The following is a 27,408-nucleotide window of genomic DNA, read 5'->3' on the forward strand; positions in this document are numbered from 1 at the left end:
AGGAAATCACTGGGAGTTGGATTATATTTTTCAGAGTTTGTCATTATTTGATTATCTTTGTAGACCTTTTTATTCAGCATGTCTGTTCCACTGTATCAAATCTATGTCCATAGCAAAGAGTTAGGAGTCTGAATGGTGGAGTGTTTGGAATGGTTCATTCTGGCTTCTGCCAGTTATCACAACCAGGATTCTTAGTTTTGTAGTTATCAAAAATTCAAATTTCTAATCAGCGTAAGTTCAGTTATCTTTGAATGTGATTTTTTTTTTGATTTTTTTTTTTCAGAATATACCTGTAAAAATCAAAACAGGAACAATAAGTTGTTTATAGTCGAATGCTTTATACATGATGGTGGCAGTTAACATAGTTGTGAGCTGTATGGATACTGTGCAAAGACACATTATTAAAGGTGAAGGGTTGTGGTTGTACAGGTCACTGGCGCCAGGATAACAAATTGATATGTTCTGCTGTCATATATCATGATGTGATGTGAATGTCAGCTTCATCAGAGAAAATCTCTGTGTCATGAAAAGTGAAACTCATACCTCAGATACCACATTTATTTTGTGTGGAATGCCAGTGGTAAAGATGTTAGATATTTGCTTATCTAGCACATGTATTGTAAAGCTTCTCAGCCTATGTTCTCAGAAAAAGGTATATGAATAAACATTTTATATAAATACATATATGTAGTTTGAATACTTTTTTTTCTCATTTGATCATGTTAATTTGAAAAGATCAGTGTGATATTTAATTGTGGTGTGCAGTGTGTGTTTGTGTGTGTGTGTGTGTTTGCAAGTACATGAGTATGCATATGTATTTGAACACGTGCATATTTCTATACTTGTCAGTTGAAATATTTATTGCTATTGCCAAATCCAGAACATTATGCTCTGTTTCTTTCAACAAATGAGCAGTAGTCATTAATGAGTTTAGATCACAGGCCACAGTGTCATGCCAGACTAACTGCATCTGTTCTGTGGAGATAGATTGTGTTTACAGTATGAAATGAACTTTCTTTTATTGTAAAATGCGCCACAGGGTTTTGAAACACCGAAGTTTTGATTCTGTATTTGATAATAATTTCTGTGTTAAAGATGTGTGTTTTCTTTTTGATAAAGGATATACTGTTTGAAATATTGTTCAAGATACTGTCTTTGCTGAGAAAATGGAACTGGAGAATGAAATTTTTATTTCAGGCAGTGTCAGGGGAAAGTGAAATGTTCACAAAAATTACCTTGTGTGTGTGTGTGTGCATGTGCATGCGTGTGTGTGTGTATGTGGACATGTGTTTGCAGGAATTGATGAGCGGGACTGACGAGATGGTGGACGCCATGACAATGAACCCTGTGGGCAGCAGCTGTAAGAACGAGAACGGCACTCTGCCCCTGGACATCAGCAGTATCTCCCCCAGCCCTGCCACCACCAAGCGCAAGAAGAGCCAGCTGAAGATGGGTAAAAAGATCTACGAGTTCTACAACGCTCCCGTCACCAAGTTCTGGCTCCACACGGTAAACTTAATGGCCTTTTTCTTTTCTTTTTTTTGTTTTTTGTTTTTGGAACAATCAAAAGATTATTAGAAAGAAAAAAAAAAAGAAGAAGAAGACGGAAATAGAAGAAAAAAAAACCCAACTGATTGTGGTCTTTATCTTTGTGCAGAAAATTTTTTCAAGTTTTTCAGTGCTTTGGTTGCTATGTTTCAGCTTCGCATGATACATTTATAGTATGGAATGGTACTCTTGGAAGTAAAGAGCACACTGATAGATGGATTTTGTTATTCTTATTCTTATTCTTAGTGACAAAGTATGACATCAGAGATATTTACTGACAGATGAGAAGCTGATTGAAGAGAGATTGTATGAAATTCTGGACGGAATATATGCAGTTGATCTGCTAGATATTCACAACTGGATAGGAAACTGGGTATTTACAGATGATCAGCTGGATCTGCACAGTTGATCAGCTGAATATTTGCAGTTGACCAGATGGATATGTACAGTTGATCATTTGTATATATGCATTTGATCCACTAGATATGCTTTGTTGAAAAACTGCTGTGTACAGCTAATCAGCTGGATGTTGAGGTCGGCTAGATATGCCTAGCTGATCAGTGGCAGTGCACAATGGATAGTCATACAACACTGGTGTATGTCAGTGCATGATGGTGTTTGTGTGTGCCATTACAGATTGGGTACCTGATGTTCCTGTGTATCTGTCTGTCAGTGCATGACGGTGTTGGTATGTGCCGTTACAGATCAGTCACCAGACGTTCCTGTGTATCTGTCTGTACATGACGGTGTTGGTGTGTGCTGTTACAGATCAGTTACCAGACGTTCCTGTGTATCTGTCTGTACATGACGGTGTTGGTGTGTGCTGTTACAGATCTGTTACCTGACGTTCCTGTGTATCTGTCTGTCAGGCATGACGGTGTTGGTGTGTGCTGTTACAGATCTGTTACCTGACGTTCCTGTGTATCTGTCTGTACATGACGGTGTTGGTGTGTGCTGTTACAGATCTGTTACCTGACGTTCCTGTGTATCTGTCTGTACATGACGGTGTTGGTGTGTGCTGTTACAGATCTGTTACCTGACGTTCCTGTGTATCTGTCTGTACATGACGGTGTTGGTGTGTGCTGTTACAGATTGGGCACCTGACGTTCCTGTGTATCTGTCTGTACATGACGGTGTTGGTGTGTGCTGTTACAGATCTGTTACCTGACGTTCCTGTGTATCTGTCTGTACATGACGGTGTTGGTGTGTGCTGTTACAGATTGGGCACCTGACGTTCCTGTGTATCTGTCTGTACATGACGGTGTTGGTGTGTGCCTTTGCAGATAGGGTACCTGACGTTCCTGTGTATCTGTCTGTACGTGACCGTGTTGGTGTGTGCCTTTGCAGGTAGGGTACCTGACGTTCCTGTGTATCTGTCTGTACGTGACCGTGTTGGTGTGTGCCTTTGCAGATTGGTTACCTGACGTTCCTGTGTATCTTCATCTACATGGTGCTGAACAAACTGTCGGTGGACTTGGAATGGCCAGAGCTGTATGTCATGTCCTTTGTGGCCTCACTGGCTGTGGAGAAACTCCGACAGGTGGGTATCTGTGTGTGGGTTGCATGGGTGCATTTGTCAATGTGTGTGGTGGGGGGGAGGGGTGCTGAGGGGGGGAGGGTGTTTGTCAGTGTATGATTCTGTGTGTGTGAGAAATTTTGAACTGATATGGATGTTCCCAACTTTGGTGGAAACATTCATATTCAGCACACAAACTTTCACTTTGCAGCTCCAAACTGGAGAAGAAGTAAAAGCCCTCCTTGCATCGCTGCTATTTGAACGGGTAAAAAAACGTGTGGACCCCAGGATAGAGGTCTTGCTTTTCCCAAATGTTATTTACTGATTGATAATACCTGGATGACAAAATGACTGCGTGAACATTGTTCCTTTTCTCCTTCTCTTCAGTTTTTTTTTAATGGAGTGAATTGCATTTTGAGTTTGTATGTGTATGTATGAGTGTGTGCATGCTTGCTTATTCTATGTTTATTTTTTCTCTGTTTGTCTGTGTATGTTGAAAGGGAAATAGTGAGAACAAGTCTAGAAATGCTGAATTGAAAGTAATTCCATGTAACAACTGGACCTGAGCAGCACATTGGGCCTGTGCATTGGTCAGGTATCTTCAGTTCAGTTCAGTTCAAAATACTTTATTATCTGCTTCAACCAAAAACAGAAAATTTTCTTTAGGCTCACTTGAAATAAAATGCCCGTCAGCAAAAATCAAAGAGAAAAAAACAAACAACTGACACACCCTTCACTTGTCACCATGCACACATCAATTATTATGTAAAAAGAAAAACATGTGGGTAAGATACTATTACATTATGATTCAGAGTGTAACAACTGCGTGTGTGTTGCGTGTGCGTCCGTGTGTGTGCATGCATCATTTTGTGCGTGCGCACGCGCACACTCACACGTGTGTGTGCCTGCATGTTCAACAGATGTGGTGTTATGTATATGGCTCAGTCTATACTATGCATTGATGGCTTCTTTAAACTAAAACTGACACTGTTGAATTTAGAATCACTCACAGATATTTCAGTCCTTGATTCAGCATAATGTGAAGATGATTTTTTTTCAGTGCAGACAGTATCACATCACAAACAATGGAAAACTCTCCATTCACAGTGTACAGTCTAACTTCAGAAATCTCAGTGAAGTTAATTCATTTAGGCAACTTGCATTCCACGGAATATTCATTGACAAGCAAATGAGCTTTGGGTAACACATATTTATTGATAATAAGCAGGACACACTGTGTGAATGACATGATCTTTGTCAAACAGCTTTACACTGCATGCAGAAGGGATGTGGAAAATGGGTTAACAACACAAGCAGGCAATAAAATGGCTTCAGTGAACAACATACAACTTTATTCAAAATCAGCACACACTCTAGGGAATGCTGACCTGGTTGAGTCCACAGGTAGTTGGCTTTTCACCTTGCTTTTAGTAATGTTGGGGAAACTGAGTGGTTTGTGAACATTGAATGTCAGCATTCCTCTTTCCAATTCCTCTTTTTTAGGGGTTTAAATAAGTGGTAACTTCTGTGATTTTTTCCCTCCTTTTCAATAGTGGCACATTTTAGCACATGTCCTTGCTGTGAAAGCAGACAGTTGACATTTAAACTGTGGTGGGTAATACAGTATCTCTTATTCTGCTGTCACCTATATTCCAAGTCCCTTACTTCAGCCATTTCTTTATTCAACTTCTCTCTCACTCAGCTCTCCTTTATTCTGAGCCTTTTACACCACTTATTTCTTTATTCAGCTTCTAGCTTTGCTGTCCTATATTCTGAGCCTTTTAGTTTTACACCACTTATTTCTTTATTCAGCTTCTAGCTTTGCTCATTCTTTTTTCTTTTCTTTTCTTTTTTTCTCAACTTCTTGTCCTCTCTCCTGTAGTGTGAGGCCTTTACTCCATGCTCTCCGTTATTCTGTTTCATAGTCCAGTCTCTTCTGTAGTCTGACATGGCCCTGTGTGGTCAGATGGGTGACGAGTAATAAAAGACAAAATACTGGTCTGTACTGTGTATAGCCTCTTCATCCAGTCTTCTCCAGTAAGTCTATCATTCCAGCCTTTCTTGTATAAAAAGTCTTTTTCCAGCCTGCCCTATATTTAGGGTCTCTTATTCCAGTCTGTCCAGAATTCAGTTTCCTGTGATATTCCTGTCACTCTTGTATTCAGATTCTTATTCAGGGCTGTCTGGCATTTGAGTATCAGGATCTGGCTTCTCCTGTACTGAGTTACTATGTTGATATGTCTGATGTTATTTGGTCTGTTCTTTATTCAGGTTTGCCCTTGTCCAGCATTAAATCTAGTCGCAATCCATGTTGCATTTAGAAGGTTTTTTTCGTATTTGTAAGTCTCCTGTACCCAGTCTCATAGTTCGGTATTTCCTATACCTCTTTAGTTTCACGAGACTTAGTGTATACTAAGTCATGTTTCAGAACTGGACATCAAGGTAGTATTGGCAGTGAAACTTTGCAAAATCATTGTCACTTAGAACTTTAACAGCTTTCTGTCGCTTTCTGTAAGCTGAACAGTCAAGGTTTCACCAGTTCTCTCTTTATTCCATTAGGCGTTTGAATGCGTAGGAGCTGTTGCTGTTCACTCATACGGAAAGGAAGGTTTCTCTGAACCTCTGACTGGGGAGTGAGCTCCTCCAGAGGGTGCTCTTTACAATTCCCATGTACATCGTTGGCTAGAACTGGCTGGTCCTCAGCCATGGCAGCCTCCCCCTCACCATCCACCCCATACCCCTGCTGGCTGAGGGGCAGCTGGTCCTGGCCGGGCCCCTTGGGCAGGAAGCCTTTCTTCAGGCGATAGGTGCTGTGACTGTCGCTGCACACCAGCCCTCGCCTCAGCTCCTGGCGGAAGCGCTGTCCCGTCATGCAGTAGAGGAAGAAGTGGATGGCATGGTTGATGTACATGAGGAGGAAGCAGACAGTCTTGACCAGGAAGTGGGCAGCGGCCTGGTGGAGGGAGGTGGGGGCTGGGGCGGCCAAGGTGTAGAGGGTCTGGGGGGTGGTGAGCAGCAGCCAGCAGAGGGACACACCCAGCAGCATGGGGGCCAGGCGACGATGGAACCGGTGAGGGGGGCGGGACGATGACGAGGGGCAGCCCCCACCCCCCACCACCACCACTGTGCCACACTGCTGCTTCAGCAACAGCTTGGTCTGGTGGTTGGGCGCCTGGCTGTGGTGGTAGTGGAGGTGGAGGTGGTTGTTGGCGGTGGTTCTGTTGGAGGAGGAGCGAGAGCCACGGCTGTCCTGACAGGGTGGGACGGCACGGCGGTGCCGGAAGAGCTTGAAGAGGATGAGGCTGTTGAGTGCCAGCAGCAGGGCAGCAGGCAGGAAGCAGTACAGTGCCAGGTGCACCCAGGGGAACACCCGGCACGTCACCGTTCGGTAGGCGTAGCTGGAACACTGCACCCCGGAGGAGCTCAGAGACCGTTGGGGGGAGACAGGCAGCAGCTGAGCCGTCCAGAACACATGGGAGTTGAGGAGGGCCAGCAACACCAAAAGCGCCACCACCACCACCCTCGTTCTCCCCACGCTGCACACCTGCGTGGCCCTGAGCGGCATCCAGACGGCCAGGAACCGCTCGAGTGTGACAGCCACGATGAGCCAGGCAGCGGCCATGAGAGACAGGTGGGTGAGGAAGATGAAGAGCTTGCAAGTGACGTTGGACAGGTGGAGCAGCTCAAAGCCCCACACCACACGCACCCACGTCTTGAGGGCCGACACCAGCAGTACCACCATGTCTGCCACTGCCAGGCACGCCAGGTACCTGCAAGGCATCGAATATTTGATGATGATATGGATTTGGAGACCAAGCTTTAAATGCTTTACAAACACGGGGTCATTTGTACAAAGGCTGCCTACCTGGGTAAAGCAGATTGACAGCTGCCATTGGGTGCTCACCACCCATTTCCCATGTAATTCAACCAGATTTCAGGCATGCACACAAACACACTCAGACAGACATGCAACACCTTTCATGCACGACTGCTCCGTTCATTCGTGTGAGTAGTGATTTTTTGTGTTTGCTTTCTGCAGCTGAACACGCTGGGTGTTGTGGTATGTGCACATGCTTTAGAGGATTTTGTACACGGTCAGTTTGATTCTCTCGCCATATAGGATGGGCAGTCTCACACTACTTTATGTTTAATTGTGTCATAGAAACAGTAAGGTTTTATGACACTGAAATATCCTATATATATATATATTTTTTTTTTTTGTTCTTTTACATTCACATTATCTTCAGTGTTAGAGGACGCAGGCATGGTCATTTGTAATTATTGCAGTGTTTAGCGGCCACATTCGGTCTTCAGAGGATTTTATGCCCTTGATGAATGTTGGATAAGTGATGGTTGTAAAGTTTGGAGCAACATAGATATGCTGTTTTGACCAGTACTTTGGACATCATCTTACACAAATCCTGTATAGATCAATCAAGAGTAGATCAAATGACCTGTCATTGTGTATGTGCTGAGGTCAATGTCCGATGGAAGTCTGCATCAAAGCGGACAGATCAATATCTTTCTTTTTTGTTCAGAGACTGCTGGATCAATCATTGCAATTGACGGCACCTTGCTAATTGCTGGCTGTTGTTCAGCTGTTTGAGCATTCTCGAATGGCATCGTTTTGTTCCACATGATTTGGGTTTTCAAATGTTTGAGAAAATAACACACTTACACACACACACACACACACACAGAATAATTGATGTGCATGCACATGTGTGAACTCTTTCTCATGTCTCCTTATGTATTCTGTCTGATTAAACAAAGGCACAGCATTGTCATGAACAACAAAATAAAATAAACCAGAACACTCAAGTATTACCCCAAAAATGAAAAAATTAATAATTAACCATTTCACTGGTTTGGTGACCATTCTCACAGCTTTCTTCTTTTGTCCAACTCCCATATTCACTAAAATGTAGGCTTTTATATGTATTACCCTGCCATTTAGGCATCCATTCTCTGTTTTGGGGTTGTGAATGTGCAGGGTATATTTTGCGTTTTCTTGGCTTGCCAACACTGATAAGAGTAAAGAGATATATAGATAGATATGTTTGATATGTGTATTTGATCTGCTACATGTGAACACACATAAATAAAAGTTTTGGCACAATCAAGTCTCCACAAACATTGACAGACTGATAAAGAATTATCTCCATCCTTAACCCACCAATCGATGCTGCTGGAATTCAGACTCAGGAGACCTTCAAAGTCCAGTGCTCTCATTGCTGTGCTGTCAAACCCAGCAAATGATTAATGTGAACCTACACAAACCTGGGTCAGTTTTTCAAGGCCTGACCAGCTTGTTGGGTTTATGTAAAGGTCAGGCATCTGCTCCTTAAAAAAACAACAACTTTTACTACAGCAGATGTGGTGTAGTAATATGGATCAGTCTTCATGCTTTGACACCTCTTTGAAACTGAACCTGAGTACAAGAAGAAGAAAGCTGGAGAAAAGAAAGAAGGACTGACCTGCATGCAGATGTGCGGCGCATGCCTCTCCTGAGCAGCACCCAGAGGCTGACCAGATTGCCGGCCACCCCCACCACCACCACCAGGGGGAAGAGCCAGGTGACCAGCATCAGGGCTGTCCGGAACGGCACCATGCCCTGCATGATGTCTGCTAGTGAGGGGCCATCCACAAGGAGACTGTCGCTATGGTTGGTGGTCGGCTCCTGCGATGGCAGCGGGTCGTAGAGTGTGGAGGCCAGGTGGTGGGGCCATTGGGTGGTGTGGGGCCAGTACCTGGTGTGAGGCCATTCAGTGGAGTGAGGCCATTTGGAGCTTTGTGGCCACTCAGTGGTGTGAGACAGGTTTGAACTGTTGGACCAAGGAGCTGTTATGGACGAGTTCATGGTGTCTGGGGTCCTGATCAGATGGTTCGGCAGCTTCTGTATTCACGGGGTGTTTCTTCAGGGTTGTTTTGGCTAATATTCTCAATCTTTTTTTTCTTCCTTCAAAATCAATGGTGTGGACATGGAATTTTAGATTCTTATTATATATAAGAATAATATAAACACAGTTACTGATTTCCAAGTCACTGCACAGTCTTTGTCACATCATCAGAAAACACAGGGCTATATTTGCCAGCAAAATCAACAGCTGATGTCAGGAATTGTAGTCTTTCATTCACAAGCCATGCAAGCTGTACTTTTTTCATCAAGATATAGAAAGAGGAAATCTGAATTGCCTTCTCAGTCATGCAAGCCACATTTGGTACCAAGATACAAAGGAGAGGGAAAATTATGTGACATGCTTTACATGTATGCATATGCATACTCAATATTTCCCATGCAAATCTCCCCTCTTTAAAACCGGCACGGTCACTAAAGCCATGTCAGTTTTGAACAGGGTTTGGCTGTGATCAACATTCTTTTTTAGAATAACAAGTTCACTTGGAAAACGGATAGTACAGTTTTATCCAACAAACTTAATCTTTTTATGACACAGAAAGTTCAGTTTTCATCTAACAAACTTTATCTTTTTATGATGAACAAGTCCTCTTCAGATTTTGCAGTCATTGTTGACAGGTACTACTATAGGTTCGCTGAGAAAACAGAATGGTGCACATGGTTAGCTGTTTCACGTTTGTGGTCCGCCTTTCTCCATAAAGAGTACTATTCCTTGGGAAACAGGGCACACTCTGTGCTTGGGGTTGTGTGTTGTCAAGCTGTTGGTGGGTCTGTCAGTCTCACGGCCGTTCACCTTATCTTGACCGCAGCCGTCCCTGGGAAGGGTGGACATTCATGCGTATTGCTTGCAGACACGGGAGGATATGGGAATCCTTTTATCTGTAAATGAAAAGTACCTAACCTTATTAGCCAAGAATGTCTTGTCAGTATATATTCTGTTCCCACTCTGCTTCTCTGTTCTCTGTGCTCTGACTTCCCCTTCTTCTTTCATGCCATTTAGTGTCTGGCTAAGCCATTACTGGCAAATGTTACTCAGTTATTGTTACTGTTTGCTGTCTGGCTAGCCCATTACCAGCTAATGCTACATAAACAATCAAATTATGAATCTCAGTGATGGAACATATTCAGCAATTTTTGCCACAGTCTTTTTAGTTTGATATATATCTTTACTTTGTCAACAGCACTACCAACAACAGCAAAACGTGTTTTTTTGTTGTTGTTTTTTTTGTCTTTATTTTGTCCTGCGTACAAATAAACCAAACATTTATTGGATTTTACAAATAAACCAAATAAAATTACAGCGTGTATGGTTGTTAATGCACAGCTGTGTTTTTATATATAACCCTTCGAAAAAAAAAGGGGTCTTGTCTTTGTTGTAATCATATTTAGACTTCTGTTGGTTTATACAAAAACAGACAAACAAAAAAAAACTACATCAGGTATGGTTGTTGTTCATACAAATTCATCTGTCACAAATCGTTGTAATCATATTTAGACTTCTGTTGGTTTATACAAAAACAGACAGACAAAAAAATCTACATCAGGTATGGTTGTTGTTCACACAAATTCATCTGTCACAAATCCTCTGCAGTACAGTGTTGCTCTCTAAACACAAAATTTTATCCAGGGATTAATATTTTAGGCACTACTTGTTCTCCCAGAGTGTCCTGTTCCCAACAGGAAAGATGGTCTCCGTTTACTGGTATTTGCTTGTGCATTTGCTGCCACTTATCATTATAAAAGCATTTTTTGTATTGATTTTTAAGAGGTACAGAACATGAAAGTATTGGTGAGAGAGACAACAGGTAGTTCAGTGTGTAGCATTATTGGGGTGAAAATCTGAACAGGACAGAATTTCAGACCTTTGAAGTACGTACCATCTCTGTTGTAGTTATTACTGTAATGGCAGTGAATTGATGACAATAGAAAAAACAAATGAAACGGATCACATCTGTCAAACAGTACAACTTCAGAATCTGCAACAGTTATGTGAACGAAACTGTTGCAAGACTTGTTACAGGTGCTTTATATTAAAAGAAAAAACAAAAACCACAAAACCCCATTGTTTACCTTCTTACAGTTCTTGTTCATAAAGGAAACATTCAAACAGTTAAACAAAATTTTTTTTTTTTTTTTTTTTTTTTTTTCCCAAAAAGATGCTTTGCATCATCAAGAGGAAGAAGAATTTTTTACACTTCTGTCAAAGTCTTTCACAACCAAAAAGAAAAATCAGGTTGCCTGGTAGTGTAAGCGCTCATTAGATATGCAAAGAGATGAGAGTATGCATTATCATAAAATTCATGAAGTCTGACACACCAGAAGCTGAAACATGAATAACCCTGAAAATAAAATCACAAACTTGGGTGTATCAAACTGTTTACATTTTCCTCACTTTGCAGAGTCCACTTTACGACATTACTCAGAACCTTTCATGACGGCAACCTTTACCTCTGCAGACCATACTGACACATTAGTGTCCCCCTTCACTCTGCACAAAGTTGTCTGTCTCCTTTGTTGTCTGAGCCGGGAGTGCTGTGATTGTTGCATGCGGCGGTGAGCTGCACTGGCCACTAGCCGCAGACAGCAGCAGTTAGGCCTGTGTGTGTCCGCACGGGGAGAAGAGCCCACCACTGCCTTGGATGCTAGGACTGGCCACTGTCAGATAAATCTGCAGAATCAATCATTTGGTGGGAGGGTGAAGGAGATATTGATCTGCTTGTGAGTGGCGGGAGGGGGTCACTCTGGGGAGTCTTGGGGATGAGTGCAGCTTTAATTGGGGACTGGTGTGGAAAGGTCTGTCTGCGGGCAGCTTTTGGCTTTCTTCTCTTAACTTGCATTAGTCTGAAGTTCGTGTTGGTTTTTATAGTTTTGCTTACATGTACATGCTGGCAGTTTTGGATTGTGAATAGTTATTAAAAAGTTCAGAGTTGTGCAGTCATTCTGTTGTGGTAAGATACTTATTTCTCTGTTGTTGTTGTTTTTTTGTTTTTGTTTTTTACATTACCAAATTAAAAGTCAGTTGCTCAGAGAAATTTAAATAAAAAACATAACAAAAACAGTTACCAAATAAAAAAAATCAAAAAAATCAACTGCTCAGAGAAATCTGTAGAAAAAAAAGTGAAAGGGAGGGGGGCGGGGGGGGGGACTGAAAGGAGCAAAGCAAAAATAAAGTAACACTAACAGCAAAGAAAAATGTATGATAGGAAACAAAAGTGTCTGTCCAAAAAAAGAAAAAAAAAAGAGAAAAGATGTGTAGCAAGGGTGGCAAAATTGTATGTAAAAAGAAATTAACAACATATCGTCCAATTTTTACAACTGTCTTGACCTAACTGAACAACACACTTTTCTGTGTAAATTTTTTTTGTAATCTGTTGAAGTGCCAGGCAACTGAAACATTTTCTTGTGAAGATAAGTGTTTTATCAAACCCATTGCAAAACTTGAATATGTTTTTTTATATTGAATTTTTTTTCATATTGGATTGATATAACTTTCGTTTGTCACCACACTTATTATTTTATTTTAAAGATTAACACAAAACTCGAACACAACAGAATAGAACAAACAATATTGTTTCTATAGTCTTCAGTAAAGGTCTTCAATCTTCTTTGATTTTGCATTGTGTATGAAACCAAATATACGCACAAAACCAAAACATGTATACTCACTCATGTACAGTGACATTACCATACACTTTCTGCAGCTGGAAAGAATTTTTGAAAGAAACTTCATTGCAGACTCTGCAGCCTGCACATGTTGGCGGGAAATACTAGTAGAAAGAGAGAGGACAGATAATGGATCGCAGGCAGGAGGCCGTGTTCTTGATCTTTGCATAACCCTCACTGGACAATCAGGGGAGGGAAGAGGGGAATGATGGGAGGTGTGGGGGGGGGAGGCAGAATGGGGTAGGGGTGTGATGATGGAGGGGACATTGGGAACATGTCATGTGCACACACTTCTCCCCTCGCCCCAGAATCTCCCCCACCACTGCCATCATCCCCTTCCCCTCACCCCTCAGTGCTCAGGTCACAGGTATCAGCGGCTAGATAGCCTGACCTTTTGTTGATAGTGGGTCAGTCTATTCCTCCTCTAAAAGAATCTAACCATCCTCCTCCTCCACCCTACCCCCCACTTATTCAGCACCCCCCTTTCTTCCCACCCAATATCCCCACCCCCCAACACACACACACACCTCCCCCTCCACCCACCTCTACCCTCATCTCCTTCCTCTCTCTCTCTCTGTCACTACCTGCTCCATTTCCTTTTTCACATTGTCCCACCATTCCTCCACCTCGTGTCCGCCTCCACAATCATGTGACATGACAGAGGCCTATCCTTTACTTGAAGGCGCGCACAGTATCTCCTCTACTGGGAAAGATTATCCATGACTGTGGGAAAATTGTTTTATCAACAAGTTGAATGACCGTGGCCCACTAAGGTAGTTGTAGAGTGGAGCCATGTTGATGTAATCATAGTTTCAGAGGAGAATGGGGTACAGCAGTGGAATGAGAGCCAGTCAGTGGCTAACATTTTGAATAAGACTTATGTTTTGAATAAACGTTATATATATTTTGGAAGATACTCTGTCTGATAGTGATTTTTAATTTTTGGTATGGAAACACCTTGAAAATAAACTTTGTATTATCTTGTCTTGGTTGTATAATCTGTTACTCATGTGCTTTTTTGTTGTTGTTTGATTTTTGTTTTATTTTGCGCACACTTTAAAACAAGTAAACATGCTTCTGTGAGTGCCTGCAAACTCACATGTATGCGCACACATAACATCTCTACACTTTTGCTGGTATGGAGATCTGTATTTTAAAAGTCCACTGTAAGATAGTGCTTAACCAGGATGTATTGTATGGTATTGTATAACTCTTTGTCATGACAGATATATCTGTGTGAAATTTGGGCTGCTCTGTCCAGGGAGAACGTGTTGCTACAATGTGAGCACCATTATAAAAAATTTTAAAAAAAGAAATAAGAAAAGTTCTGCCTGCAGGTGTATTTTTTTTCTACAAAAGTGATTTTTCTACAGAATTTTGCAAGGAAGAACACTTTTGTTTCCATGGGTTCTTTTACATTGCAAACAGGACTTAGTTTATCATCTCTTCCAAATGACCAGCGTCAATACCACCACTGAGGGAATAGTGGAGGGGGAGAAAATCTGGCGAGTGTGGGGTTTGAACCAGTGCATTCTGCTTCTCTTGCTTACTTTGCGTGTGTGTTATCACTAGGCTCCACTTGACTGTGTGTATCTTTTAAAGAAAAATTATTTAGTGTACATTTTTAGCAGTGGTGAATGTTTACAGTGCAGGGGTATATCTTCTGTATTGGTAATTTTGTGTCATTTTCCTTGCTCAGAAGAATGAAGAAAAGTCATAAGTAATACAATTTTACATCATTTTGCACCATTTTCATTTTCTTACGCTTAAGGAGAAGAAAGTGGAAGTGATTGGAAGCAGACCAAATCCAGCTGTCTTCACTTCTGTGTTCTAATCTTCTATCCCATTTCAATTATATTGGCTGAGCCTGATATGATCAGAAAAAGAATGATCTCCTGAGTATGAAGACACAACATTGGTATTTGTCACCCAGAACAGTGATCTTCAGGATCTGTCCGTTGTATCTGGCAGCAATATACAGCCATGTTTATGAACTTTTATTTTGTTTTCCAGTGATAGCAAATTTTGCATTTTTGTAGTACCAGAATTATTGTACAGAATGTTGCATGGAGGCATGCTTTCAGGGGTAACTTAAGTGAACATCAGTAGACTTTATGCTTCTTCCATCAACACTGGATATCTGTTGATCTGATGTGCGCTTGAATTTGCATGCAGACTTGTTTGTTTCATCTTCTTAATGACTGAATTTCTCCCCTTTGGCTTATTTCCAAGGCCATGGGGAAAGATTCAGGTCTCTTCTTTGTTCCTAAAGGGAGTGGGAGGTGGGGGTGGAGGAGGACAAAGAGTGCCTGAGAAGTGGTTGTGGAGTCTCTTGCTTACCCTGTGAAAGAGGTGGAGAGAGAGACGCACACACAAGCACAGAGACAGAAGAGATGAAAAAAGAGATAGAGCTGTGAATCAATGAGAAATTCATGGTATGTTTGTTACGGTCCTTTACTTTGGTCTTAGGGGTAAACCTTCCAGTATGGGAAATGAATTATTTGGTCAAGGACTGAAGCTAGCTTTCTTCCAGCACTGGTCAGCATGAGGAACGGGGCGGGTCAGAATTCAGGACCACTATCACAGTCAATACCGCGGCTGCTTATGTCATACAGTCCCTGTGGTGGTGGTTATGGGAAATGGCTCTGTCCTATTGCTCACTGTTCAGCAGGAATTTGGCCTGCTTTGTCTTGATGAAAATTATGGTCGTCTGGAAGACGAGCAAGCACACACAATCAGAATGGTTCTGCTTGTTATCAATGTTCATAGAAGGAGCAGAAAAAAATGTACATAGTGGTGCCGCTGCACTGTGGCAATGTGTTTTCCCTGGACAAGGCACTATACAGGACAGTACAGTACAATACAATACAGTTCAGTACAATGAATATATAGCGGTCAGTCAAAACAGTATTAAGATTTTTTTTTTTTAAGTGACAATGTGATGATGAATTATTTGAGACTGAATGATATGGTTGCTCTCAGTCTCTGTTCTGCTTTCATATCATGCATACACTGTGGAGCAAAGTTGGCCTGATTGATACAGACTTGCTTTATTGATCAGAAAGTTTGACAGCAACACTCAAAGATGCATCCATAAAGTAGACAAGAATTGACTGTGCTACTAGTAACTGTCTTCCCACTGGAGCCCAAGGTGCTCTCAGCTCTGAAAAGCTGGCTTGGGGAGCAGGGGGGAAGTTGCAGTAATGCTTAGATTTCTGATAGTGTCTTTGGCTGGATTGCATGAGCCATCTTTGCAAGGCAGAATTCACTTTGCATTGATGATTTTTCAAGTCTATGCTAATCCCATAGAATTAGGAATGTTCTTGCTGCTGTGATCGCTTATGGATCCACCCCAGACCTGTAACCTTCCAGCAGCAGGTTGACTATAGATTACTATGTATGGTTTCAGTCCACAGTAGCTGTTTGATTTTGTTCATATATAATAAATCAGTCTGTCTCAATCATAACTTCAGTGTCAGCCTGTTGGAAGCACAGAAAGAGGGTACACAATGAAAGTGGTGTCAAAAGCTCCACTGATTTTTTTTTTCTCCAGATTTCAGGAATAGATCAAAGACATTTATTCAGAAAAAACTTAGCATCCATTCACCAAGTGCAGTGTACTCTTGTGGCTGTCACAGTTCTGTCATCTGATCCATTATCAGATAACAGACACATTGAAAATATGTCCATGCTGTCCTGTACAATTTTAGACTATACATGTGGGACAGGAAAGCTCAGGATTTTCTTGTTTATCAAATAAACCCAAGCGTGATACTTTTTGAACAGCACAATAAACAGAACTTTTAATCCAAAGGTGGGAGTACTTCCATATAGGATTTCAGTATTGGTATTTTGGCAGTTCCTTTCCCACCCCGTTTTACTCTGTTGCAGTATTAAGAAAAGCACTTCAGTTAAGCAGCCCCTAGATTCAAACTGCAGTTTCATTTTTTCAGATTGCAAGTTTTCAGTATTACCAAAAACCGTTACACCCACCAATGTTGAATCACACCACACCACAAAGAGTTTCTGCTGTTGAGTCAACAATTTTCACTCAACAATTTTCACTCTGTGTGTGTGTGTGTGTGCAGGTGATAGCCCAAGAACCAGTCAAACTGTCCATGAAGATCCGCATGTTCCTCAGCCGCATCTGGAACATCTGGGACCTGATAGCCATCGCCCTGTTCGCCGTGGGTGTGGTGCTGCGTTGTTTCCCGGACCGTGTGAAGGACGCGGAGCTGGTGTATGTGGTGGATCTGGTGCTGTGGAACATGCGCATCCTAGAGATCCTCAGTGTCAATCAGTACCTAGGACCCTACGTCAAAATCATCGCCAAGCTGGTGGGTTGTTTTGGTCTCTATGTGTTGTGATGTGTGTGTGTGTGTGTGTTGTGCATTTTTTTTCTTAGAGTGCATGTTTGAATATGTACATTGTTTCATGGGAAGCACTTAAGCCCACTATATGGAGTCTTTGTATATATGTATTATATATTACGATAATTATTTGTGTATGTGTGATCGCACTCATGTATGTGAGCATTCTGTGGGCATGTGTGTGTCAGTTCTTGTATTTTATAAGCTTGTGTGTATGTGCGTGCATGTGTATCTGCATTTTCTGATTCCATATATCTGATATATAATTAGATTTGAGCTCAGCTGGTATAATTTATGACTGATGATTTATGCATTACGGACAGCCTGGAGGTGTGGAGAGGTGCTTTGTTTTTGGTAGCAGCATCCTGTTTTGTTATTAATTTTTTAATTCCCCCCAACTTATTGATGTTGATTGTTAGCACACTGGGCCCACATTCTTTGAGAGTTGAGCGCATGAAAATATACGCATTATTGTCATTGTTATTATTTAGAATTCTGGATGTGAAGTTGAAGCCAGTGGTGTTGGTGGTTTCAGATCCGTGACATGGCTTACTACCTGATCATCCTGTTCATCGTGGTGACCAGCTACGGGGTAGTGCGACAGGTGGTGCAGTTTCAGAACGAGCCCATGACCTGGACCAGAAAGCTGCGCAACGTCTGGTACTACCCTTACTGGATGATCTACGGAGAGTTGTTTGCTGAGGAGATTGATCGTAAGTGGCTGTTGGAATGCAGGGAAATGTCATCAGAGGTCGTCTTCAGACATTTTTAGGTTCTTTAGAAGAAGAAAAAATGAAATAAAGGAAATTGACAAAGGATAGAGAAAAACAACAGCAACTGCTGTTTGTTTTTTCTGTGGAATACCAAAAGAGGAGTTGATGATTTCATTCAAGGTACGGGATTAGGTTTATATTTTTGATAGAAATAATGTGAATTTGTCATTGGTTATAAGGCCATATCATCAGATAGGTGTGTGTTTGTGCATGTGTGTTTTCAAAAGGAAATCATTGGGGTGTTTTGAAAAGTGGGCGTCTGATGAAAGGTCAGAGTGAATAAAATGTTTCCGTCCCCATCTACCTGATCTGCGTGTTTTTGTTATAGTCCAAGTTACTGTGATAAAAAGTGTAAACCGTGAAACCTCTTATCAATTGGTCCTTGCCCACAACACAGGCATGATGAAAAGCATTTTCTGCACTTCACAGCCTGTGAACTGGATGAAGCGAAGTGTACAATTTACGGAGCGTGGGTGTCGCCAGCCATCATGTGTATCTACCTGCTCATCGCCAATATTCTGGGAGTCAACTTGCTCATTGCTCGTTTCAAGTGAGTGTTGTAAGCGTATGTGATGAAACAGAGGGCATTGTCTGTTTGCAGTGTGTTTGTCATGCAGATGTATCATTGAAGTGAAGCCGTTGTCATAATACTTATATTTCTAGCATCTGTTATATACATGTGTGTCTCTTGTGTATAGAAAAAGTCTGTTAGAAACGTTCTGAAAGAAAATTAAGGGGTGCTCTTCTGCCTGTCTCTGATGCTTGTGTACTTAGAGTAGTGAAATATGTTTATTTTCTTTATAGTATCATTTGTTCAGACCTGCATGTTTGTTCTGACCTTGATGGAGCTTTTTGGTGTTGTATAGTTGCTGTGATAGTTTGGGCAATAAGGATTGTTACTGTCAGGAAACCTGGGATAGTGAACAGGATTTACTGGAAGATGGTGAAGTGACTTGTTAAAATGATTTGACTCTTTTGGATTGACATAGCCAAAATAAATACAACTGTTTCTTTTCTCTGTGTGTGTGTCTATGTGATATGGAGCAAGTGAAGAAATGACAGACTAACCGTGGATCATGGCTTGCTCATTAAAGCATTTCAGAATGTTGCTTGATCATTGAATCGGTGAAGAGTAAAGTACTGTAAATATCAGCTTGCTCATAAGCACCATGATTTAGTTACTGCATCAGTTGGAGTATTTCCATGTCAAACAGATTTCTGTATTGGCATTTTTGTGATATTTTTTTCTCCTTGGTTTTACTTTATTCCAGAATTAAGACACATTTTAGTGATGTAAAGCGGTCCCTGGAGTTCAGTTGCAGACTTTTTCACTATTACAAAAATCAGCCACTCTCATCCATGTTACTGTATCAGTAACATCAGACTGTTTTGTTTTCAGTGCCACTTTCATCAAGAACAACGCCTACTCGCGGGAGATCTGGATGTTCCAGCGGTACCAGTTGATCATTGAGTACGAAATGCGCCCCACCTTCCCTCCCCCCATCATCCTCATCAACCACCTCTACCTGGCTTTCAAGTACATCCGCAGACGTTGCAAGGGCAAGAGGGACTACTTCGACAATGGACTGAGTCAGTGCTGCTGGTGTTGGTGCACATACAGCTGTTGTCATTCTTTTGTCAGAACTGAGTTATTTAATGTCTTCAGTTTAAAACGTTTGTTAGTATTTTGTGTTTTTTAATTGCTAAACTGATTTATTATTATTGTAATCGAGGAGGTATATTTCCATCATTATTGAACAGTTTGTTTTTGTTCTTAACTAACTTGTGAATGATTAATATATATATATATAAAAAAAAAAAGGGCGGGATGAAGAAAGGAGTAAAAGATGTTCACAACATCTAACACTTTATCCATATCAGTCACAGATTCTGATAATAATGAAATATTTTTGGAAGATAAAAATTAACGAAACAGTTCATTCAGTATTCATTAACAGGCAATAATAGTATATGACCATCAAAAAGTATGTCTATAAAATGCTTGCGGTGTAATTAGACATCATCATCATCAAAGGTTCGTAAAAGTCAGCTAAGATTGTGTCCATTCCATGGTTGAATGATGGAATATCAGATTGTTAATCAAGATGCATGATCAGGGCTTGGAAATTGGCAAAAAAGTATTCAGATTCATATTTATTAGTTGAAAAATTACAGAAGAAAAATTTCCACTGTTCTGTAGAATGATTGGTTTATTGGTTGTGTTTGTGCAGAGTTGTTCTTGTCACGCGAAGACACAGAGAAGCTCCATGACTTTGAAGAGGAGTGCATGGAGGATTTCTTCCGTGAGAAGGAAAACAAATTTCAGTCATCATCAGACGAAAGGATCCGAATCATCAATGAAAGGTGATTGCTTGTTGGAAGTGTTCTGTGTTGTCAGTTTTATTTCTAAATTCTTGTTTTTGAATGTTTCACTGTGTGTGACAATTCACATACAAACCATTCTGAACAGTTAATTTGTGTGTGTGTGTGTGTGAGAGAGAGAGAGAGAGAATTCAGATCCAGTCCACTCCAATCTGAACATGCAAATTCTGCATTGAACACTATCTGTCACCCAGTGATGTATTCATGAACGCATCCACCGTTTAGAATGATTGTAATTCAAAATGCTTTTTTTAGAATGATTGTAATCCAAAATGCTTCGTTTAGAATGATTTTAATCCAAAATGATTAGTCTAGAATAATTGTAATCCAAAATGCTTTGTTTAGAATGATTGTAATTCAAAATCCTTACATTAAAGGAGATGAAAATCACATTGATTCTCTCTCTGTGTCTCCCCCTAACACACTCTCTCTCTCTGCCTGTCTCTTTGGTTAGAAACTTTTGTTTTTCCATATCATCATACTACATTTGCCCCCATCTCTGTTGGATAACACCAGGGTGGAAACCATGTCGCTGCGCCTGGAAGACGTCAACACCAAGGAGAGCTCCCTGCGCCTGTCAGTGCAGACCATTGACTACCGCCTGGGGCGTCTGGAGGAGATAGCCGCCAACACCAGCGAGACCCTCAGCCTGCTCCACTCCCTGATGGCCCGCCACACCCCCCCTCCACCCTTCAGCGCCGGTGTTCCAGGCGTCACCATCACCCACCACTCGCCCGTCGTGCTGCAGGATGATGTGTCGGACACGGACACCGATGCCTTGTACAGAGACCGAGGACCGAGCCCCGGCCCCTCTGTGTCTTCCTTGCCGTCGGACACGCTGGTCCCTGGCTCGTCCTCTGAAGAGGTGAGGAGGCTTTGTCCTTTGTTGTTGTGAGTTTGGTTTTTTTTTTTTGCTTTTTATTGGGTTTTTTGTTTTTTGTTCATACTTGAGAGATCATGTGCTAAGAATTCAGTAAACCAGAGATAAAAGAGACAAATATACACTCTGAAGTGGTATATTTCATACTGAACACTCACACTTCCTTCTTCTGTCTCCTTCTGAGGAGGAAAGTGGTAGAGTGGTTAAAGCGCTGTTCTGCCAATGCAGAGTCCATGAGGGTTTGGGTTCAAATCCCACTCTAGCCCTTTCTCCCAAGTTTGACTGGAAGATCAAACTAAGCATCTAGTCATTTAAATGAGACTATAAACTGAGGTTCTGTGTGCAGCACACACTTGGCTCATTGAAAAAGAACCCATGACAACGAGAGTGTTGTCCTCTGGTAAAACTCTGCAGAAGAAATCCACTTGGATAAGTACACAAATATACATGCACTCAAGGCCTGACTGAGCATGTTGGGTAATGCTGCTGGTCTGGCATCTGCCTGGCAGATGTGGTGTAGTGTATATGGATTCGTCCAAACGCACTGACACCTTGAAAAACTGATACTGAAACTGAATCTTCTGTGTGCACAGAGGGAGTTGAAGTGCATGCCATCCCCCCTGCTGGTTCACTCCCGCCGACCCCTCAACCAGGACCATCTCCGACGCTTCACCAGCTACTCCCGCACACGGCAGCTGAGCGGAGAGTCCTTCTCCCGCATCGATGTGGATGACGGGGACGGCCCAACACAGCCACCACCTCCACCAGCCGACGGCCTTCAGTATGGGGACACATCTGACAAGTCTCTGAGAGCCACGCTGTCGGACACGAGCGCTGTGCTCCAGAAACAGAGCCAGGAGCACCACGACCCATCCTCCAGCCTGCAGCAGCGGCGATCCGGCGCCAACAAACTGTCACTGGACGTCACCAAGGCCCAGACCAGGGTGCGATCCCGCTCAATGGTCAGCCCGGTGGTTCGATTTAAGGAGCCAGTGGTTCACATCGCAGACCAGGGCGGGGAGCCCGGGGAAAGCATCTTCTCCACAGCCCCCATCCAGAGCAGCACCAGCACGGCCACCACCCCACGCCTGGAGCTGGACCTGTCCCCCCACCACCTCAACGTTGGCAAGAGCCATGTCGTCACCACCCCCATCTCCCCAGACCTCACCCCTGTCAGCCCCACGCACCCACACATGCACACCACCGCTGATGCCTTTACCACCCCTGACCCGGACGTGGTTCCGTCGGCGGCAGTGCGCGACCTGTGTTCAGTGTTCACGCCGCACCACGGGGAGTACTACACCATCACCGACAACATCGACGTGTCCTGTTTCCGGAACCTCAGCCCCCCACGGAGCCCCGTGCCCTCAGCAGGCCCCACCACCAGCTCCACCCATCCAATGTTCCGTAAACGGGCTGAGAGCGTCACCAGCAAGGTGAGTCTTGATGTATCCCTGACAGGTGTTTTGAATTAAGACTCAAGGCTCATTAGTTTGCCAGTCAGCTTGTGAAGTATGCTTCAGGTGTCACTGTTCATTTCACAAAGGTTGCATTGGACGAGTACTGAGGTAGTAGTTGCAATAGACTCCTCCAGAATTCCCATGCTTGGCATCCTGTATGTTTAGATCCTGTCACAGTGTCCAGGTTCGCATAGAAACAGAGCTGACAGTGCCTGAAACCTTCTGTGTGTGCATAAACTTTTGGAAGATAAAAATGAGCGTAGTCATGTATTCATGTTGGTCTCTGAGTTGTAAAACATGTGAATGCCTGACATGTATTGTCCTGGTAAATGAAATATGAAATTTGCTGATTTCATTCAGAAAAAAAGAGAAGCCCACTCATTAGAAAAAAAATACTGGTGGGAGATGAAACCGGTGAATACAAAAGATCACTGTCTTGGCTTTTGCAACTCCGAAAACAGATGATGGATGTCGAAACAAAATTGGTGCATGTGGAGTTACAGCTCTAATATATATTAGACAGATGTCTTTCCCATTCAGCATCACAACAGAACACCTCTGCTTGAACCTGGACAGTCTGTGGATGGTGCCCAGTTAGCAGTGCTAAGTTTGTAAAGCATTAAGAATTTCCCTTCGTCTATAAAATAGAATAGTCTTTTGAATAACATAGGCTTTGGAAAATTCTTAACTTTACGCAGCTGAGATAATCAAGCAACTTGACCCCAGTGTTTACATATTCAATTTAGTTAAAGGCAATGTTTGCAACCCCACTCTCCCCCCCTCCCCCTCTCCCTACTGCATGTATTCCACGGCTGTGCCACTTAACTTCCAGCAGAGCTGTTTAGTTCCAGAGTTCAGTGAGCGGTCAGGAGCACTGCTGCTGACCTAGATTCCACTGGGATGGGAGGGGGGGGAAGGGGAGCGCGCGCCGCGCTCTTTGTGCCTATGTTTCCAGCAGAGAAAGGTGTATTGTTTAAGTGATTTTCATTTCATCATATTCGTGCACAGTCGTTTTTGTTTGCTGTCATTTTTGTGTACATGATTCCAGTGAATGTGAACTTTAAGTGTGTTGTGTGATTTACCTGATACTGTCCGCGTTTTTGTGTTACATCCAGTTATTTGGCCTAAGTGTGTGTGTGCGAGTGCCGACAAAAATGGAATCTGGTGCGGTAGTGGCAGCTTTGCTGACTGGGCAACACACCTTCAGTTAACACTTGAGATGTTTGGATTATATGTGTCGTGTGTGTGGTGAGCGGGTTCTCAGAAGAGATAAAGATAAGGGGTCGAATGCAAGACTTTGTGCCAAGTATTCTTCTGAACTTTTTCGTTTTTTCGGTCTAGATGTCACTGTCACAAGTATCTCAAGCCAGAAACAATAGAACACATCAGTGACAGTGTAGTCAAGAAAACAGGTGAACTGACTCAAGACGCGGACATAAACCTCAGAGCTAGGAACATTTCCCAAAAGTTTAAAACACTAAACACGCTGTTCTCACGCATTCAAATAAACATCTCACATCAAAGACCCTTGACAGACTGAGTGACGTTGACACACTGGATAGTGACATCAAACAGTACATGTCTTTCTTCCGCCAACAATTCCCACAAACACACATCATTCCCAAGCAACACATCCTAGAAAATCACTGCATTCCATTCATTCATTCTCACGGTTTTGGCCTGGCACTACACGGGGAACAAGGGGGGGAGGCAACACACGCAGTCGTCAATTCACTCAAAAAGAAAGTATTGGGGATGCAGTCACAAGATGACAAAACTACGTGTCATCATGCAAGAGCACATGACTATTGTCTCCCCCATGCTTCAGCAAGTCGTACCCCAAGCAGGAGAATCACGGCACAAATCAAAAAGTAAAGAATAAAGAAATTTTCAGCCCTGTTCTTTTCTCCACCCTGAATCCCTCCCTCCCGCACACACACACACACACACATTGTAAGGAAAAAACAAGAAAAAAAATTTTTGAGTTTAGTCAGTGTCACACTTCAACTGAGTGGATTACCAATTACAAACAAGGATTCATACGGATTTATAAGTTCAGGTAGGAATGTATTTTATTATTTAAAACTTACAAATGCATGTCAGTACGTTACATTGTGATTGTTTACTAAAAGCATGGTATCGTCAAGGTGTATCTTTTAGACTGACCAAATGCATGTCGCAAGCAAAGGCACACATACTGACACGCAAAACATCTAGTCGGAGAAAATATCTCTCCCCCTCTCTGTGTGCGTCTCTCTCTCTCTGTCTCTGTGCGTCTCTCTCTCTACCTCTCTCTCTCTGTGCCTCTCCCCTTTCTCTCTCCGTACACGTTCCTCTGTTTCTCATTATGTCTGTCCCTGCATATCTGTGTCTGTCTGTCTCTTTTCCCGTGATGTTGAGAGAAGTGTGAAACTTAGGTGGCTGGCAGCAGTTCTCAGTGGAGCTGACCGTTAAATACTGACACTAATTCCAGGGCGGTCTGCCACCTCTAGGTAACAGTATCGGCTTCCAATTGTATTGTGGAGACATGCATGTATATCATGATATAAGTTTTATCTCCAACTAAAACGATATACACACACAACACGGAGTTGAATTTGAACTACGTTTCGTGTGTGTTCCTCAGTTCGAACAAAATGTTCGTGTGCTCGCTAAGTTTTGTACCGCTTGTACACTGCCTGTATGAAATTAAATCTACTCATGTTTGGTATCGTTAAATTTGTCAGAGAATCACTTATCCATTCACACCCATAGCGCCCTTCTTTCTTGCATTCTGACATAGAGTATTATTTTTTTAAAAGCACATAACCCTGTTTCTGACAGTTTATCAGCAGCAGCAAAGCTGTTCACAGCTGTACACACTGCCCGTGTAACATGCGCTCCGCTGAGAATAGCGCGAAGTTAGTGGTGCGGCAGAGCGCTGCCCCATATACTGCCTGCCTGTCTGTCCAGGCTATCACCTTTCCAACGTTTCGCGCTCGCTCGCTGTTCATCCCTCTCCCCTCCGCTTCGTGCCAAAACTAAAAGGGCTGCCTTGTGCCGCCGTGATTCCCCATTCAAGATGCGTCACACATACCAGACCCTTTGTCAAGGATGAAACAGATTGAAAGCAAAGCTATTGTGCAAGCCATGTTTTTATTAGTGCGATGTGTGTTTTGTGACGTTTTTGTGTTTGGTTTACCAGGTGAAAGAGGAGGTTCATATTTTTGACTCACTTGTGTAAACAAAGTGAGTCTATGTTTTAACCCGGTGTTCGGTTGTCTGTGTGTCTGTGTGTCCGTGGTAAACTTTAACATTGACATTTTCTCTGCAACTACTTTGTCAGTTGACACCAAATTTGGCATAAAAATAGGAAAAATCCAGTTCTTTCCAGTCATCTTGTTTAAAACAATATTGCGCTTCTGGGATTGGCACAAAAAAATAAAGAATGAAGCCTAATTATATGCAAACTGCATTTACTGTTATATTTATATTTTTTGTATTCTCTAAACTTGGCACTTTGATCTGATATTCTGACCCAACAGCTAGAGCAGTCATTATTATCATTTTTTGTTCAAACAGGAACTTCTTTTGCTAAGCATGGAATTTTTTTTTATTTTACAAACGTTTTGGTGCGGATAGTAAAAAGGGGAAATTACTCTGTAATGCTAGTGGAGTTAATTTGCTTTAAACTGATCTTTCTCATCTTAAACATTACATTTTGAAACAAGAGAGGCAAGGCCTTCAAGACTCACTTGTGATGCACTTTTTTAAAAAAATCCAAGCTTTTTATGTATTGAGTATAATTTCAAAATGTAATGTTTAAGATGAGAAAGATCAGTTTAAAGCAAACTAAGTTCCCCAGCAGAGTAATTTCCCTTGTTCTGCTATCTACACAAAAAACGTTTGCAATAAATAAACTTCCATGCTTAGCAAAAGAAGTTCCTGTTTGAACAAAAAATGATAATAATGACAGATCCTTTGTTGGGTCGAATATCAGATCAAAGTGCCAAGTTTAGAGAATACAAAAAATATAAATATAACAGTAAAAGCATTATACTCAATACATAAAATCTTGGATTTTTTTTAAAGTGTATCACAAGTGAGTCTTGAAGGCCTTGCCTTTCTTGTTGTTAGTGTGATTAAAGTGTTTTGTGTTTTGTGTGATTAAAGTGTTTTGAGGAGGCTCATGTTCTTGTTTGTGTGATTAAAGTGTGTTGTGAAGTATTTGTGTTTGGTTTACCAGGTGAAAGAGGAGGCTCTTGTTTTTGTTTGTGTGATTAAAGTGTGTTGTGAAGTATTTGTGTTTGGTTTACCAGGTGAAAGAGGAGGCTCTTGTTTTTGTTTGTGTGATTAAAGTGTGTTGTGAAGTATTTGTGTTTGGTTTACCAGGTGAAAGAGGAGGCTCTTGTTTTTGTTTGTGTGATTAAAGTGTGTTGTGAAGTATTTGTGTTTGGTTTACCAGGTGAAAGAGGAGGCTTATGTTCTTGTTTGTGTGATTAAAGTGTGTTGTGAAGTATTTGTGTTTGGTTTACCATGTGAAAGAGGAGGCTCTTGTTTTTGTTTGTGTGATTAAAGTGTGTTGTGAAGTATTTGTGTTTGGTTTACAAGGTGAAAGAGGAGGCTTATGTTCTTGTTTGTGTGATTAAAGTGTGTTGTGAAGTATTTGTGTTTGGTTTACCAGGTGAAAGAGGAGGCTCTTGTTTTTGTTTGTGTGATTAAAGTGTGTTGTGAAGTATTTGTGTTTGGTTTACCAGGTGAAAGAGGAGGCTCTTGTTTTTGTTTGTGTGATTAAAGTGTGTTGTGAAGTATTTGTGTTTAGTTTACCAGGTGAAAGAGGAGACTTATGTTCTTGTTTGTGTGATTAAAGTGTGTTGTGAAGTATTTGTGTTTGGTTTACCAGGTGAAAGAGGAGGCTCA

The 27,408-nt window shown here is 42.0% G+C and overlaps 1 protein-coding gene across 1 annotated transcript in view; it reads left to right on the forward strand.

Moving 5' to 3' along the window:
• LOC143297434 (transient receptor potential cation channel subfamily M member 1-like) overlaps positions 1 to 27,408 on the forward strand; it is an 89,942-nt gene that overhangs the window by 48,192 nt on the left and 14,342 nt on the right. Inside the window, exons 19-28 of the mRNA XM_076609790.1 lie at positions 1,297 to 1,509; positions 2,960 to 3,088; positions 3,276 to 3,329; positions 16,733 to 16,981; positions 17,550 to 17,727; positions 18,217 to 18,337; positions 19,187 to 19,377; positions 20,019 to 20,151; positions 20,686 to 21,034; positions 21,643 to 22,485. Coding sequence (XP_076465905.1) covers positions 1,297 to 1,509; positions 2,960 to 3,088; positions 3,276 to 3,329; positions 16,733 to 16,981; positions 17,550 to 17,727; positions 18,217 to 18,337; positions 19,187 to 19,377; positions 20,019 to 20,151; positions 20,686 to 21,034; positions 21,643 to 22,485 — 2,460 coding nt within the window. The remainder of the gene's footprint in view (positions 1 to 1,296; positions 1,510 to 2,959; positions 3,089 to 3,275; positions 3,330 to 16,732; positions 16,982 to 17,549; positions 17,728 to 18,216; positions 18,338 to 19,186; positions 19,378 to 20,018; positions 20,152 to 20,685; positions 21,035 to 21,642; positions 22,486 to 27,408) is intronic.

Source organism: Babylonia areolata, chromosome 22, assembly GCF_041734735.1.
Source record: "Babylonia areolata isolate BAREFJ2019XMU chromosome 22, ASM4173473v1, whole genome shotgun sequence".
NCBI classification, from domain to species: domain Eukaryota; kingdom Metazoa; phylum Mollusca; class Gastropoda; order Neogastropoda; family Buccinidae; genus Babylonia; species Babylonia areolata.